Source organism: Callospermophilus lateralis, chromosome 18 (assembly GCF_048772815.1).
Source record: "Callospermophilus lateralis isolate mCalLat2 chromosome 18, mCalLat2.hap1, whole genome shotgun sequence".
Lineage (NCBI taxonomy): Eukaryota > Metazoa > Chordata > Mammalia > Rodentia > Sciuridae > Callospermophilus > Callospermophilus lateralis.
In genome coordinates, this window is record NC_135322.1 from 1,953,784 (window position 1) to 1,966,233 (window position 12,450).

Consider the following 12,450-nt stretch of genomic DNA (forward strand, 5'->3'; position numbering starts at 1 on the left):
CCATTTTGGAAATATTGTAGGCCCAGAAAGAGTAGGAGCCTAGAGTCTGTGGGTCCCCCACCCCAGGTGCCCTCCAGTTACCACCAGGGTGGTCCCTGTGGGTCCCTGGCCCCACTGTCCCCCAGGTTAACATCTGCCATTACTAAGACACAGATGTCCCAGGGGCTCACCGACACTGGGGGATCACTAACAGACTTGGGTGCTGACTGCAAAGGGCTCCGTACCCCTGTGACCAGGCGCAGTGACAGGCTCCCTAGGCTGCGGGACTCTCAAGCCGGAGTTTATTCTCACAGTCCAGGAGGCTGTTCCAGAGGGCTCCTCGGGCGGCTGTACATTTCCCAGGCCACCACAGGAGAGGGCCTGTGGCCTGGCACCGTCCCCAGCGGTTGGCATGACCAGTGCAGTGAGTTGAGCCACGTTTGTGGGTGACCAGGCTGTTCCTTCAGAGTCCGGTGCTCAGCCTCTGGGTGAGGAGTGACGTCCAGCGACTCTCAACCCCTAACGTCCCACCCCCTAGCTTCTCCCCAGCGTCTGTTCTGGTCTCCTGCCCCTTCTCACAGACTTGCTGGGTTCTGGGTGAGGTCTGGGCTCCCTCCAGGCTCATCTCTGCCCGGCCTCCAGCTGTACAGCCTCCTCTGCTGAGCACTGCTCTTCTCCATGGAATCTCGACAGAAGGCAGCGGCGGGTGTTGGAGGGCAGGGCTCCTCCATCAGTCACTGAGGAGACCATTACCGCCCTCTGGGGGCCTCTGTGCCGGCTTCTGTGTGGAAGGTGCAGGTGAAGTGGGGTGCTGTGCTTGCGTCTCCTGGACTATTCCATGCATCCTCCCCCTGGAGATCCTCCCGCCATCGCCCACAGCCTGGGAGGGCAGGCCCGTGCCTGCTGCGACTGCCACCGTCCTGTGTGGCAGCTGGCTGTGGCAGAGGCTGTCTGTCTGCCCGGGGAAGCTTCTCTAATGCTAACCCTGGGGCTCTGTCGGGCTCCCTCCGGGCACCGCCTGAGCTGGGTCGCAGGCAATGCGGGTGGACAGGAAGGCCAGCGCAGGTTGGTGTCCGAGTCACCACTGCTCTCATGCCCACGTCAGTGAGGAGAGGACAGGACGGGGTTGGGGGGTCCCCAGCCCTCACCCAGGACCAGAGGAGGCTGAGCACGGCCCTTTCCTTCTGAGTAACTCGGCCACCCTGATGTTTCCCTCAGGCTGTCTGATTCCTGGTCCCCGTCTCTGAGCGTCTTCCTCTCCGGCCTGCACAAGATGGCAGCGTCCTTCATTTCTGACTTCCGCCTCATGTGGTACTTGGATGAACTCAGGAAGAACGAGCTCGTGAAGTTTAAGGAGCTGCTCAAGCAGGAGACTGTGCAACGCGGCCTCCAGCCCATTCCCTGGGCCCAGGTGAAGAAGGCCAAGCGCCAGGACCTGGCGGGCTTGATGACCCAGCGCTATGGGGAGCAGCCAGCATGGGACCTGGCCCTCTGTATCTTCCCCAAGATCCACAGGAAGGACCTCTGTGACAAGGCCGCCAGGGAGAGCGCAGGTGAGTGGTGGGCTCCTTGGGAGAGCGCAGGGGCTGGGGCGCAGGGTCTCCAGGGGGAGCCATGGAGGGGAGAGCTGCCCAGGCTGGGGGAGCAGCCTCATCCCACCTCAGGGCAGAGAGGGCAGGTGGGCGTGGTCACGGGAACCCACCCACAGCTGGGAACTGTCCTGGGCCAGCTCCCCCCGCAGAGGGCTGTGACTGGGCGCAGACTGCAGCAGTGACAGCTGGTGCACCTGGCACCTGGCACCTGGACCCGAGTTCCCGCTCGGGTGGGTCAGGTGCGGCTGGGGCCTTTTGGAAAGGCCCTGAGATGCAGGTGCCCCCCCCAGGTTTGAGTTGGTGCCCTGGGGGTGACTCCATTCATCAGGCAGAGGTGCAGGCAGGATGGCTGTGACCCCTGGGCTGCACAGCCCTGGAGGCCCAGGTGGTGTTGTGCATGGTCCTTTGCCTGGTCAGTCGGGGATCTCTGGAGTCTGCTGCGAGGTGCCCGATGGGGCTCTTCACGCTGGTCCTGCACAGGTGTCCCCAAGGTCCTGTCCTCTTGGCCAGCCGCCTTCCTCAGCTCCGGCTTTCCGGCTCTGCCTGTTTAAATGTGGTTTCTGCCACTGGTGGTCTCCCTGCCTCCCCCAGGACCCCCACTGGACCCTCAGGATAAGGCTCTGTCCTTCTGTGACCTTGGTCCTTCAGGGAGTGACCTTGGTCTTGGCTGCCTTCCTCTGTGGAGTCCTTTGGATCTCTCTCTTCCTAACCTGAGAGCTGGCCCAGCCATCCCTGCTAAATTCCTTGGCCTTCATTTGTGCACTTCCCGCGTTCCTGCGGCCCTCTGTGCCCTTTCAGCCTCACCCGTCTACCACCTAGTGGCAGGGTCCCCTCTGATGTCACTCAGCACCCCAGCCTTCCCGTGTCACCAGAGCCTGTGGCAACTGCAGAGCAGGACCCGGCCTCAGCTCAGCCTGAAGGGATTCTAGAGGCTGAGCCCTTTTGTTGTTTGGCTTTTGATTGGATACTTCTACCTTCTGCCCTGCCAAGGACGAGAAGGCTCACCAGGATGGAGTTGGGTGAATCCTAGGGCCCTGTCACGTCTAGTGCACCAGGCTCCCTCCAGGGGGACGCAGGCTGTGCCAGTCTCTTAGACACAGTGGCCAGGCCAAGGTTCCTCCCGTGCTAACCCTTGTTGGGCACCACCACAGCCCAGAGGCAGGGTCCTGTCCCCACACAGAGCCCTGCTTCCGCATGGGGAGGCCCCTCCCTGGTTTGCATTCCACTCTTCAGTTGGAAGCCAGCAGAGCTTTGCAGTTCTGTGCTCTCCTGGCAGAGATGAACAGGTGTGTGAGTGTGTGTGTGCGTGTGTGTGCATGTGTGTGTGTCTGGAGCTGGCCTGGCAGGCCTTTGACCCTCGGGGCTGTCTGGTTGGTGGTTTAGGTAGTGTCCACACCTGCAGGCCCTGAGGACATTGTTTCCCATAGGAGAGATTCGGGTTGAAGCCTTCAGGTTGTGCGGGGTTCCACTCTGACGTGCTGTGTTTTTCTCTTGCCCTTGCTGACCAGCAAATGCCTATCAAACTCACATACAGAAGAAGTTGATCAGCATGTGGTCCAGGGACGCCTTCACTGAGATCCCTGGCTGCTTTGACCAGACACTGACCCGTGAAGAGCGTGAAAGTCTGGAAGAGTATTTCACTCCAAGGGTACCCAGGAGGCCTCACACGGTCGTCCTCCGCGCATTACAACGAGTGGGCAAAACGAGGTTCCTGATGAAGCTGATGCTGGCCTGGTCAGACGGTACCCTCTATCGGGACAAATTCTCTTTCATTTTCTACTTATGCTGCCGAGAACTGAAGCAGCTGAGGGTGACCAGCCTGGCCAAGCTCATCTCCAGAGAAAGGCCCGATGACTCTGTCCCCTTGGCGGACATCGTGGCCCAACCAGAGAGGATCCTGTTCATCGTCGACAGCTTAGAGGAGCTGCAGTGCACCCTGACAGAGCCCGAGTCGGAGCTGTGCCTTGACTGGAGGGAGGAGCGTTCAGTGGAGGCGGTCCTGAGTAGCCTGCTGAGGAGGAAGATTCTCCCAGAGTCGGCTCTGCTCCTGGCTGCCATGCCCATGCGCCCAGAAGCTCTGGAGAGCAAACTGGACCACCCAAACATGCAAGAGCTCAGACGCTTCCAGGACAGCCACGTGAAGCAGTATTTCTGCTGCTCCTTTGAAGACAGGGGCCGAGCCATGGCAGCCTTCAGCTGGGTGCAAAACAATGAGCATCTCTTCACCATGTGCCACATCCCCCTCCTCTGCTGGATGGTGTGCACCTCTCTGAAACAGGAGATGGAGCGCGGGAGGGACCTGGCAGCCACCTGCTGCAGGTCCAGCTCTGTGTTCCTGTCTTTCATGTTTCAAGCGTTCACACCCAAGGGCGCTACTCGGCCCAGCCCGCAGGGCCAAGGCCTGCTGAAGGCGCTGTGTTCCCTGGCTGCGGAGGGCATGTGGACCGACACGTGGGTGTTTGGCAAAGAGGAGCTCAGGAGGAACGGGATAGCGGACACTGACACCCCCACCTTGCTGGACCTCAGGCTCTTCCGCAAGTACAGCGAGTCGGGGAGCTCCTACTCCTTCATCCACATGTGCATGCAGGAGTTCTGTGCGGCCATGTACTACCTGCTGGACAGCCCCCGCGACCACCCCAGCCGGGCCGTGATGCCCATAGAGGCAATGCTGCTGACGTTCTTCAGGAAAGACAGAGCAAGCTGGGTGTTCATGGGCTGCTTCCTGTTTGGCCTCGTACATGAAAGTGAGCAACAGAGGCTGGATGCCCTTCTCGGGATGCAGAGGTCGCGGGAGTTGGCGCCCCAGCTCCTGGGATGTCTGAGGATCCTGGTGGAGATCGAGGATCCTGAGGAGCAGGTGGAGTTCCTGCTGCTGTTCTATGCCCTGTTCGAGGTGCAGAGTGACGCCTATGCCAGCCACCTGATGAGCAGCCTCCGCGAGGCCCACTTCCCCCTTCGGGAGAGGCCAGACCTGGCGGTTGCTGCCTACTGCCTAAAATACTGCTGCAGCCTGAGGGAGCTCACTGTCTCAGTCCCAGAAATCTTTCCGGAAGAGAGGGGACCAGACCCCATGTGAGTCCCTGCCGTCACTTTCTTTCCACCCTTTTTCAGAATCTGTGTGTGCTCACAGGGTGTTGGTGACGGGGCGTTTCACGTGGATTGGGGTCACTGCCTGCCTTTTCTGTCCAGTAGTCTTGACTCATCTTATATTTTACTGTATTTTTTTTAATAAAAAATATTTTTACTTGGGGCTGGAGTTGCGGCTCAGCAGTAGAGTGGTCACCTAGCACCTCCTAAGTACATAATTTTTTTTTTTAAATAAAGATATTTTTATTTTTTAATTTTTTTTAAATTAATTTTTATTGTTGGTTGTTCAAAACATTACATAGTTCTTGATATATCATATTTCACACTTTGATTCAAGTGGGATATGAATTCCCATTTTTACCCCATATACAGATTGCAGAATCACATCAGTTGCACATCCATTGATTTACATATTGCCATTCTGGTGTCTGTTGTATTCTGCTGCCTTTCCTATCCTCTACTATCCCCCCTCCCCCCTCCCCTCCCCTCCCCTCTTCTCTCTCTAACCCCTCTACTGTAATTCATTTCTCCCCCTTATATTTTTCCCCTAAGTACATAAATTAAAAGATATTTATTTTCATGTCCAACTACAACTGAAAATATTTAATGAAATTATTTTTACTTGTAGATGTTCACAGTAGCTTTCTTAATCTCATTTTGACTTGGTGCTGAGCATCCAGCCCTGAGCCCCCAGGTGCAGGGCCGCGCTCCACCGCTGAGCCCAGCCCTGGGTCCCTCCTCCCTCGTCTCCCATTGCGCTCGTGGATGGGGCACGTTGCTCATGCAGTGCACAGCAGCTCTCGTGGGGAGCCCGTGGCCCCGTCCCCGAGCCTGCCCTTTCCTAGCTGCACGGGTCTCCTCACCAAAGCAGCAGTAAGGACTGTCCTGAGGGGGAGGCCAGGCTCCCTGGGGTGCGTTCCCTTCCCTTCCCTTCCAGGCCCTGGGCAGGCGTCACCCTGGGTCGCTCCCTGGGACCAGGCTCCAGACCCCTGTCCTCCCAGCTGCAGACCAGTGCTGTTGTGTTCTGAGACTCCTGGTTGACTCGGTCAGCCACCAGGTGGACCCTCCTACTGTGGTGCTGCAGGGAGGAAACGGGACACACAGGTCACGTCAGCCCACCAAGACGGCAGGGTCAGGATGGGGCCAGGGCCAAGTTGGAGGCCAGGAGATCTGGCTGGAGGCTGGCTCTGGCCTCCTGCCTCCTCTTTCCTGGAAGCAGCCTCCACTGGTAACAAGGGAGGGTCTCCAACCCCAGGACCTAGGTGGCCTGGGTGGGCTATGGCCTTGCTGTGGGCTGTCCTGAGCTGGAGGATGCTCAGAGGCGTCCCTGGCCCTGCCCAGTGGTGCCAGGAGCCCCGGCCCTTGGGCAGTATGGGCCTGAAAGGCTGCAGCGTGACCAAGGGTCCTGGCTGAGAAGTGGCCCCAGGAGGAGAGCTGACCTCGTTCTCCCCCTCTTGGGGTCCAAGCAGGTGACACTGTGCTCAGAGGCTGTGACTGCCTTGAGGTGACCTCTGTGGAGAACCTCTCGTCTCTCCTGTTACAGGTCGAGCCGTACTCTCCTCTGGTGGCGCCAGATCTGCTCTGTGCTCACCGCCAATGAGCACCTCCAGAAACTCCGGGTGGTAGAGAGCATCTTCGGCAGGTGGACGCTGCTGGTCCTGTGTTGTCAGCTGCGACAGTCCACGTGCCCCGTGCAGAGGCTCGAGTGAGTTGAAGATGGGCCTGGGGCGTGGAGACTGCTGAGTCTCCCTGCCAGCCTGAGGTCGAGGCTGGACCCCAGGGAGGTGTCTCAGCCCAGCACCCCTGCTGCCCGGGAAGCTCTTCCTTGGTGGTCGGCCTGTGCATGCACTGTGGGTCCCAGAGGCACCCTGGGCTCTGCTTCCCCTACAAGAAGGAAGACTCCATGGCTTCCTCTACTTCTGCCAACCACACCGTCTCCAAACGTGGCCTTTGGGGGTAAACCCACCCAGGCCATTGGGTCGTGGAAATGGCCCATGGGTCATTTATGGCGCAGGGGTGACCACAGCAGGCGTTCACGCTGCGCTGCTGGAGATGGTTGGATCAGAATCATCCAGAGTCACCTTTCCTTTTGCAGGACAAATAAAGTTTTCTTTTTCTGTGAGACCGAGATTTTCTTTGAGGTGTTCACCAGTAACCCAAACCTGCAACAGCTGAGCATGACCTCCACCCGGCTCCCCCACGGTGACTTCTGGCTCCTCTGCGGTGCCTTGAGCAACCCGGTGTGCAACCTTCAGGAGCTGCTGTGAGTGCTGCCCGCCAGCCTCGGGGGTGGATTCCAGAGAGGACTGGGCTGCTTCCACGTGGGCATCTCTGTCCTGTTTCCTGTCCCTTGGGTACAGAGGTCTGCTCTCCAGAAATCGAGACCAGGATAGGGAAGTTAGTTTCTAAATCCATACGGGCGCTTTGCAAAACCCCAGTTCAGCTGTGGCACAGTCTGGGCACAACATAACCCAGGAGAAGTGCTTCAGGTGTTGGTGGCTCAGTTTGGGGAGAGAGGGACACTGGAACATTTAGGGCAGGACCTCCTAAGGCCTGAGAAGTGGAAATTTCCCTCAATGGACAAGAAACCTGTGGTTGCATTCTCCGATCCCATGCGATTGGTCCACAACCCCAGGTAACATTTCAGACAAATCTCCAATATTGTTGGTGGAAAGAGTCTAACTCAGGAGTGGACCACAGGGTTTCATTCTGAGGTTTCAAGATGGGAAGACTGTGGTGTTAGAGGCCTGGTGGTGCTCACCTCTGGTGATGGGCGGAGGCAGGAGGAGCTGGATAGTGACCAGGAGGGCCTGGAGGCCGGTCATATCACCTGGACTGCCTTGGGAGGGTTTCTTGGCCAGCACCTCACCCCTCTCCTGGAAACTGTGCTCTCTGTTCTGCTTCAAGCATTTTTAATCAAATAAGGACTCATCCTCTTTGCTCTCTGGTACCCAAGACTTAGGTCCTTTTTTGGTTGTTGTTTGGGGAATGAGCCCTGGGGCACTTAACCTCAGAGCCACGCCCCCAGGTGTTAGGGCCTCAACAAGCTGCTGAGGCTGGCTCTGAATTCAAGGTCCTCCGGCCTCAATCTCCCTAGCTGCTGGGATTCTGGGGCGGCGGGCGGGGCCCATCACTGTGCCCAGTGATGTTCACACACTTCCGACAGCTCTTTCTCTGCTGTTTTTCTGGGCACTCCTCTCGCGAGCATGAAGACCCAGATCCCTTTGCCGATCGAGCTTGATCGAGGAACAGTACGCACCCCCAAACCCCGTGCTTTGAAGAGTGAATCTAGTGGTCTTAGCAGAGGCTCAGGGGTGTGCAGCCATGACAACCTTCTGATTCTGGAAGGTCTGCGGGACCTAGGAGGAGACCCTACCCACGAGTCCATGCCTGTCCTCTGGGTGTCCATCCCCGGGACCCACAGATGCGCTTCAGGGTTCATGGATCTTCATGTTCTGCACGTCGTGCTTCCGTCGACTCACGGCCTGGGATCCTTCAGGAACAGCTTGAGTCCCTGAGCGCAAGGTTGCCACGCTGCCCTCCAGTTGGACCTCAGTGGTAACAGGCTGAGGGTTGTCAGTGCCTCAGTCCTTTCCTGGCTGAGTCCGAGTCCCCTGCCGGGACCTGCTGCCTAGTTTCTGGTCTCCCTGGACAGTGTGAGGTTGCTCTCGCCTTTGGTTGTCCTGCTGTTGCCATGGCCAGCGCTGGGGGCGTGACGCCCTCCTGTGCTGTCCTGCTTTGTCAGGGCGTCTGTGTGTCTCCTTGGAGGGACGTCCACCCTCACCTGAGCCTACACGTTTTGCGTGGTGGGTGCAGTCTTCGCGATGTGCACGCCATCTGGTTGGCACACAGCCCTGCTCTGAAGGGTCTCGGGGCCTCCTCTTGTTTCTGTGCTCCCCGTGTGTTCTGTGCAGCCTGCCAGAGACCATCGCCTAACCCAAGGTCTCAGATCATTTTCTGAACTTGTTCATTGTTAGGAAGTTTGGTCTAATGTGTTCTCGTTGTTGATGGGCTTTTACTTTTCGGTGGCGCTGAGATTCAAACTCAGAACCTCACACATGATAGGCAAAGGCTCCAACCCTGAGCTGCAACCCCAGCCCTATCATTTAGACTCTGAGGTTTCAATCTGTGATCCATTTTGAATTAATTTGGAGGTAGGGTATGATGTGGGCCAAATCCTATTGTTTTCACTTCTTGAAAATATCTTCAAGCCACAGGCATCTTTAGACCCAGGAGCTGCGGCAGAATCTCCCTGGGGAAATACAGGGCTGTGTTCAGAGGCTTGGCGGTCTTACCTGCATGGACGCGCACCTGTGTAGGTTGTGAATATGTCCATTCTGTCATCCGGGGGCTTAGCGCATGTGTGTGCCAACGCGCAGGGACAGCCACGGAGATGGGAGTCACACTACAGGCAGAGACCCCCCCTCAGGGTCAACTCTCCCCTGGGATGCTGTCTAGGAGGCGTCACCTCTGCTGGGGAGGACTGTCACACTCTCCCTGAGCAACGCCAACCCACCCTAGTGGGGCAATAGTTGGAAAGGGGACGTGCTGGGGACAGCATCCTGAGACCTCCAGGAAGACTGCCTGGTTGGTGGGAGGCCCAGGCTGGAGGGCAGGAGGGGCCTCGCAGGACACGATCGTGTGTGGGGCTGCCCTGGGGTCGGGGAAGTGACTTGGGGGTAAGCACAGAGTGACTGAGTCTGGGCCCAGCTGTGCGGACGGGGGTTGGGGGGTGATGACAGGATTCCCCAGGAGGCTCCGTGAAGGACAGGCCCTGGCAGGACCAGCACCAGGGGCCAGTCCAGACAGGGAAGCCCAGAGCATGTGGTGTCCATTCCCTGCAGGCTTCAGGACTCGGGCCTCTCCGCTTCGGATTGCAAGGCCTTGGCCTCGATGCTGGCAAAAAACAGGAAGCTGACGCTGCTGGACCTCAGTGATAACAAGCTGGCTGATGGTGTGTCCACACTGTGCGCGGCCTTGCGACACCCATACTGCACCGTGCAGACGCTGGTGTAAGTGGACTGGGGTGGGCAAGGGGCACGCAGGATCCCGGGTTGCTGCGCTCTGTCCACCAGCTGAGACCGCAGCAGGGCTTCAGGGCACCAGCTGAGGATCCACGGCTCGAGGTCCAGCCCCGGGTCTGCTGCTCTCCAGCAGTCACCGGGCCTCCCGGCTGCGGGCTGCCCCTCTGTGAACGGGAGCAGAAGCGGCCCCTGTTGAAACCCCACTGCCACCTCTGCTCTGTTCTTTCCTGTGCCCCCTGGCTCTCCCAACGTGGCAGAGCGTTCCTTGTAAGAAGCCATTAGAACCTGCTAGGATTCTCGAGAACCGGACAAGCTGAGGATCTGGTACCTGAGATGACCCATGCACGTCACCCTGCACGTCACCCGGGCTCTGGGCAACAGCCTCAGGGGGCAGAAGGCTTGTCCCAGGACGGGGTGAGATGCAGAGTCAGAACTAGAACTGACAGATTCTAGGCATCTGAGCTGTGCCCCTCACCCCTGGTTTTCTCATGAGGCTCTGTGTCGGTTTGGTTCCTCCTGCCTGTCTCACGTGGGTAAGGAGCACTCAAAGGGGAGATGGGGTCCCACTGAGTTCGTACACAGGGCCACAGAAAGACCACCTTGAGCGTGCAGTTGAGCCATCCTTGGGACCTCGGCCCTCACGTGACCTGCTGTCCCCTGCTTCCCCCCAGGATGGCCGGCTGCCAGATCTGTGAGCACTTCTGCCCACACCTCTCTGAGGTTCTCCTGAGCAACGCAAACCTGAGCCATCTGGACCTCAGCAGAAACCCCCTGATGGACGAGGGAGTGGCACAGCTGTGTGAGGCCCTGCGACAGCCCACCTGCAGACTGCAGACGCTATGGTAGGCGTGGAGGGTGGCCTGGTGGCCAGGCCCTGCCCCTGGCTGGGGAGGCCCCCTGCTCAGGAAGGACAGTGTCTGTGCCTTTCCCAGGGAGCTGAAGGCTCTCGGGCTGAGGTTCGGGTAGACATGTTCCTGTGAGCCTCAGATGCACAGGTTGGGGCAGGTGCTTCAGGGGCGTAGGGATGGTGACCCAGGGAAGGGCCCTGTGGTGGCAGCGCATTGGCCTAGATGACTGGCATGTGTGCCCAAGGTGAACCTGTGTCATCAGGAGGGAAAACAGAGCCCTCCCTCCAGGGGAAACGTGGCGATGGGACCCAGCATCCGTGTGGGGATTCAGGCTGATGCAGCCAGGAGCCTCCTGACAGAATCCCGGGAAGCGGGAGGTCAGCGCGTCCTGATCAGGTGCCTGCCTGAGAATTCCAGGCTCCACGGAGTTGGGGGGGTTCACCTGATCCCCTAGGAAATCTGAGCATGAACCTCGTGGTCCTGGCTGCAGGGACGTCAGATGCCATCGTAAAGAGCAGGAGAAGCAGCCATCTCCTTCCTGCAGGGGTGGGTTACGCTGCCGGTCAGTCTCTGACAGAAGCCACCAAAACCTCAGCACAATATGTAAAAATGGAAGAGCAATAGACCTAAGCTGTAGTCTAAGTGTAGGTCACGAGAGGTTCTCCCCAAATCCTTCAGACTGGATTAGAAAACAAGAATCCCAAACTAGTGTCAGCCAGACCCCCGTAAAAATCCATGGAATAATCCTCTGTGGGGGCCGATGATGGAGGACATGAGCCGTGACCTTGACATACTCCAAATGGATCTTCCAAGGTCAATAAATTCAACCCACTGAAAAGAACCTAAGCTCCAAGGAGATAAGGAACAGTGGCAAGAAGACAAGAGAGAGGTCCCCCAACCTCAGACTCGTGGGTCAAACCGTTGCATGTTCTGCTTCAACAAAAGATCACCTTTCAACTCTGAGGAACAGGGACCCCGTGGAAGCAGCAGATAATAGAACACCTAGAGATGAGGGTCTGGTTCACCTCACAGATGCTTTGCACAGTGGGTTAGAACTAATGCAAGAAAGAGTGGCCAAAGATGAGGCACACTTGTGCAAGAGGTACCGGGGACTGAACCCAGGGGTGCTCAGCCACGGAACTACACTCCAGTCCTCTTCTAAAACTTGTTCTTGACCAAGAACAGGGACTTTCTAAATTGACGCGCGTCTGGCCAAATAGCTGAGGCTGGCCTCAAACTTGGGATCTTCCTGCCTTGGTCTCCCAAACCACTAGGGTTACAGGCGTGAGCCAGTGTGCCCAGCTCAACATTGTCTCAATTGCCAAACCACAGAGATGCAGGGAACAGGAGAGAAGTAAAGAAACAGATGGCGCCGACAGCCGAAAGGGCCAGAAGAGTGCAAGTTCGTTGCTGCTCTCTGCAGAGGGCCGCTTGTATCCACCTTCTCCCGCAGAGTGTGGTGCCGGCCCTGCATGCTGTGTGAAATGTTGGAGTTGCAGTACACAATGGTGAAATTGAGCGGGGAAGTTGAATCAGTTTACTAGCTGGATCACGTGGTGGCACACTCTCGTCATCCAAGCGGCTCAGGAGGCTGAGGCTCGAGGATCAGGAGTTGATCAACAAGTGAGCGAGGCCTTAAGCAACTGGGTGAGACCCCGTCTCTAAATAAGAAGGGCTGGGGAAGTGGCTGAGTGGTTAACTACTTGAGGGTTCAGTGTCAGGTCCAAACCAGTTAAGAACACAGCTTACTTACCCGTGTATCAAGTGCTGGGCTCCAATATGTGATCACACAAGAATTAGTGAGGCTCTGTACATTTCTGTCCTGAGACTCATTACCTGGCTTACACTCTGCCGCATCTCAGGACAGACGAGCCGCCGTTCAGTGCTGGGCTGCAGGGAAGCGTGAACGCTTCCAAACCA

General features: G+C 57.7%; 1 protein-coding gene across 1 annotated transcript in view; it reads left to right on the top strand.

The window, feature by feature from the left end:
• LOC143384173 (NACHT, LRR and PYD domains-containing protein 4-like) overlaps nucleotides 1-12,450 on the top strand; it is a 30,392-nt gene that overhangs the window by 13,306 nt on the left and 4,636 nt on the right. Inside the window, exons 4-9 of the mRNA XM_076839222.2 lie at nucleotides 1,198-1,532; nucleotides 3,080-4,643; nucleotides 6,202-6,363; nucleotides 6,754-6,921; nucleotides 9,503-9,670; nucleotides 10,354-10,524. Coding sequence (XP_076695337.2) covers nucleotides 1,198-1,532; nucleotides 3,080-4,643; nucleotides 6,202-6,363; nucleotides 6,754-6,921; nucleotides 9,503-9,670; nucleotides 10,354-10,524 — 2,568 coding nt within the window. The remainder of the gene's footprint in view (nucleotides 1-1,197; nucleotides 1,533-3,079; nucleotides 4,644-6,201; nucleotides 6,364-6,753; nucleotides 6,922-9,502; nucleotides 9,671-10,353; nucleotides 10,525-12,450) is intronic.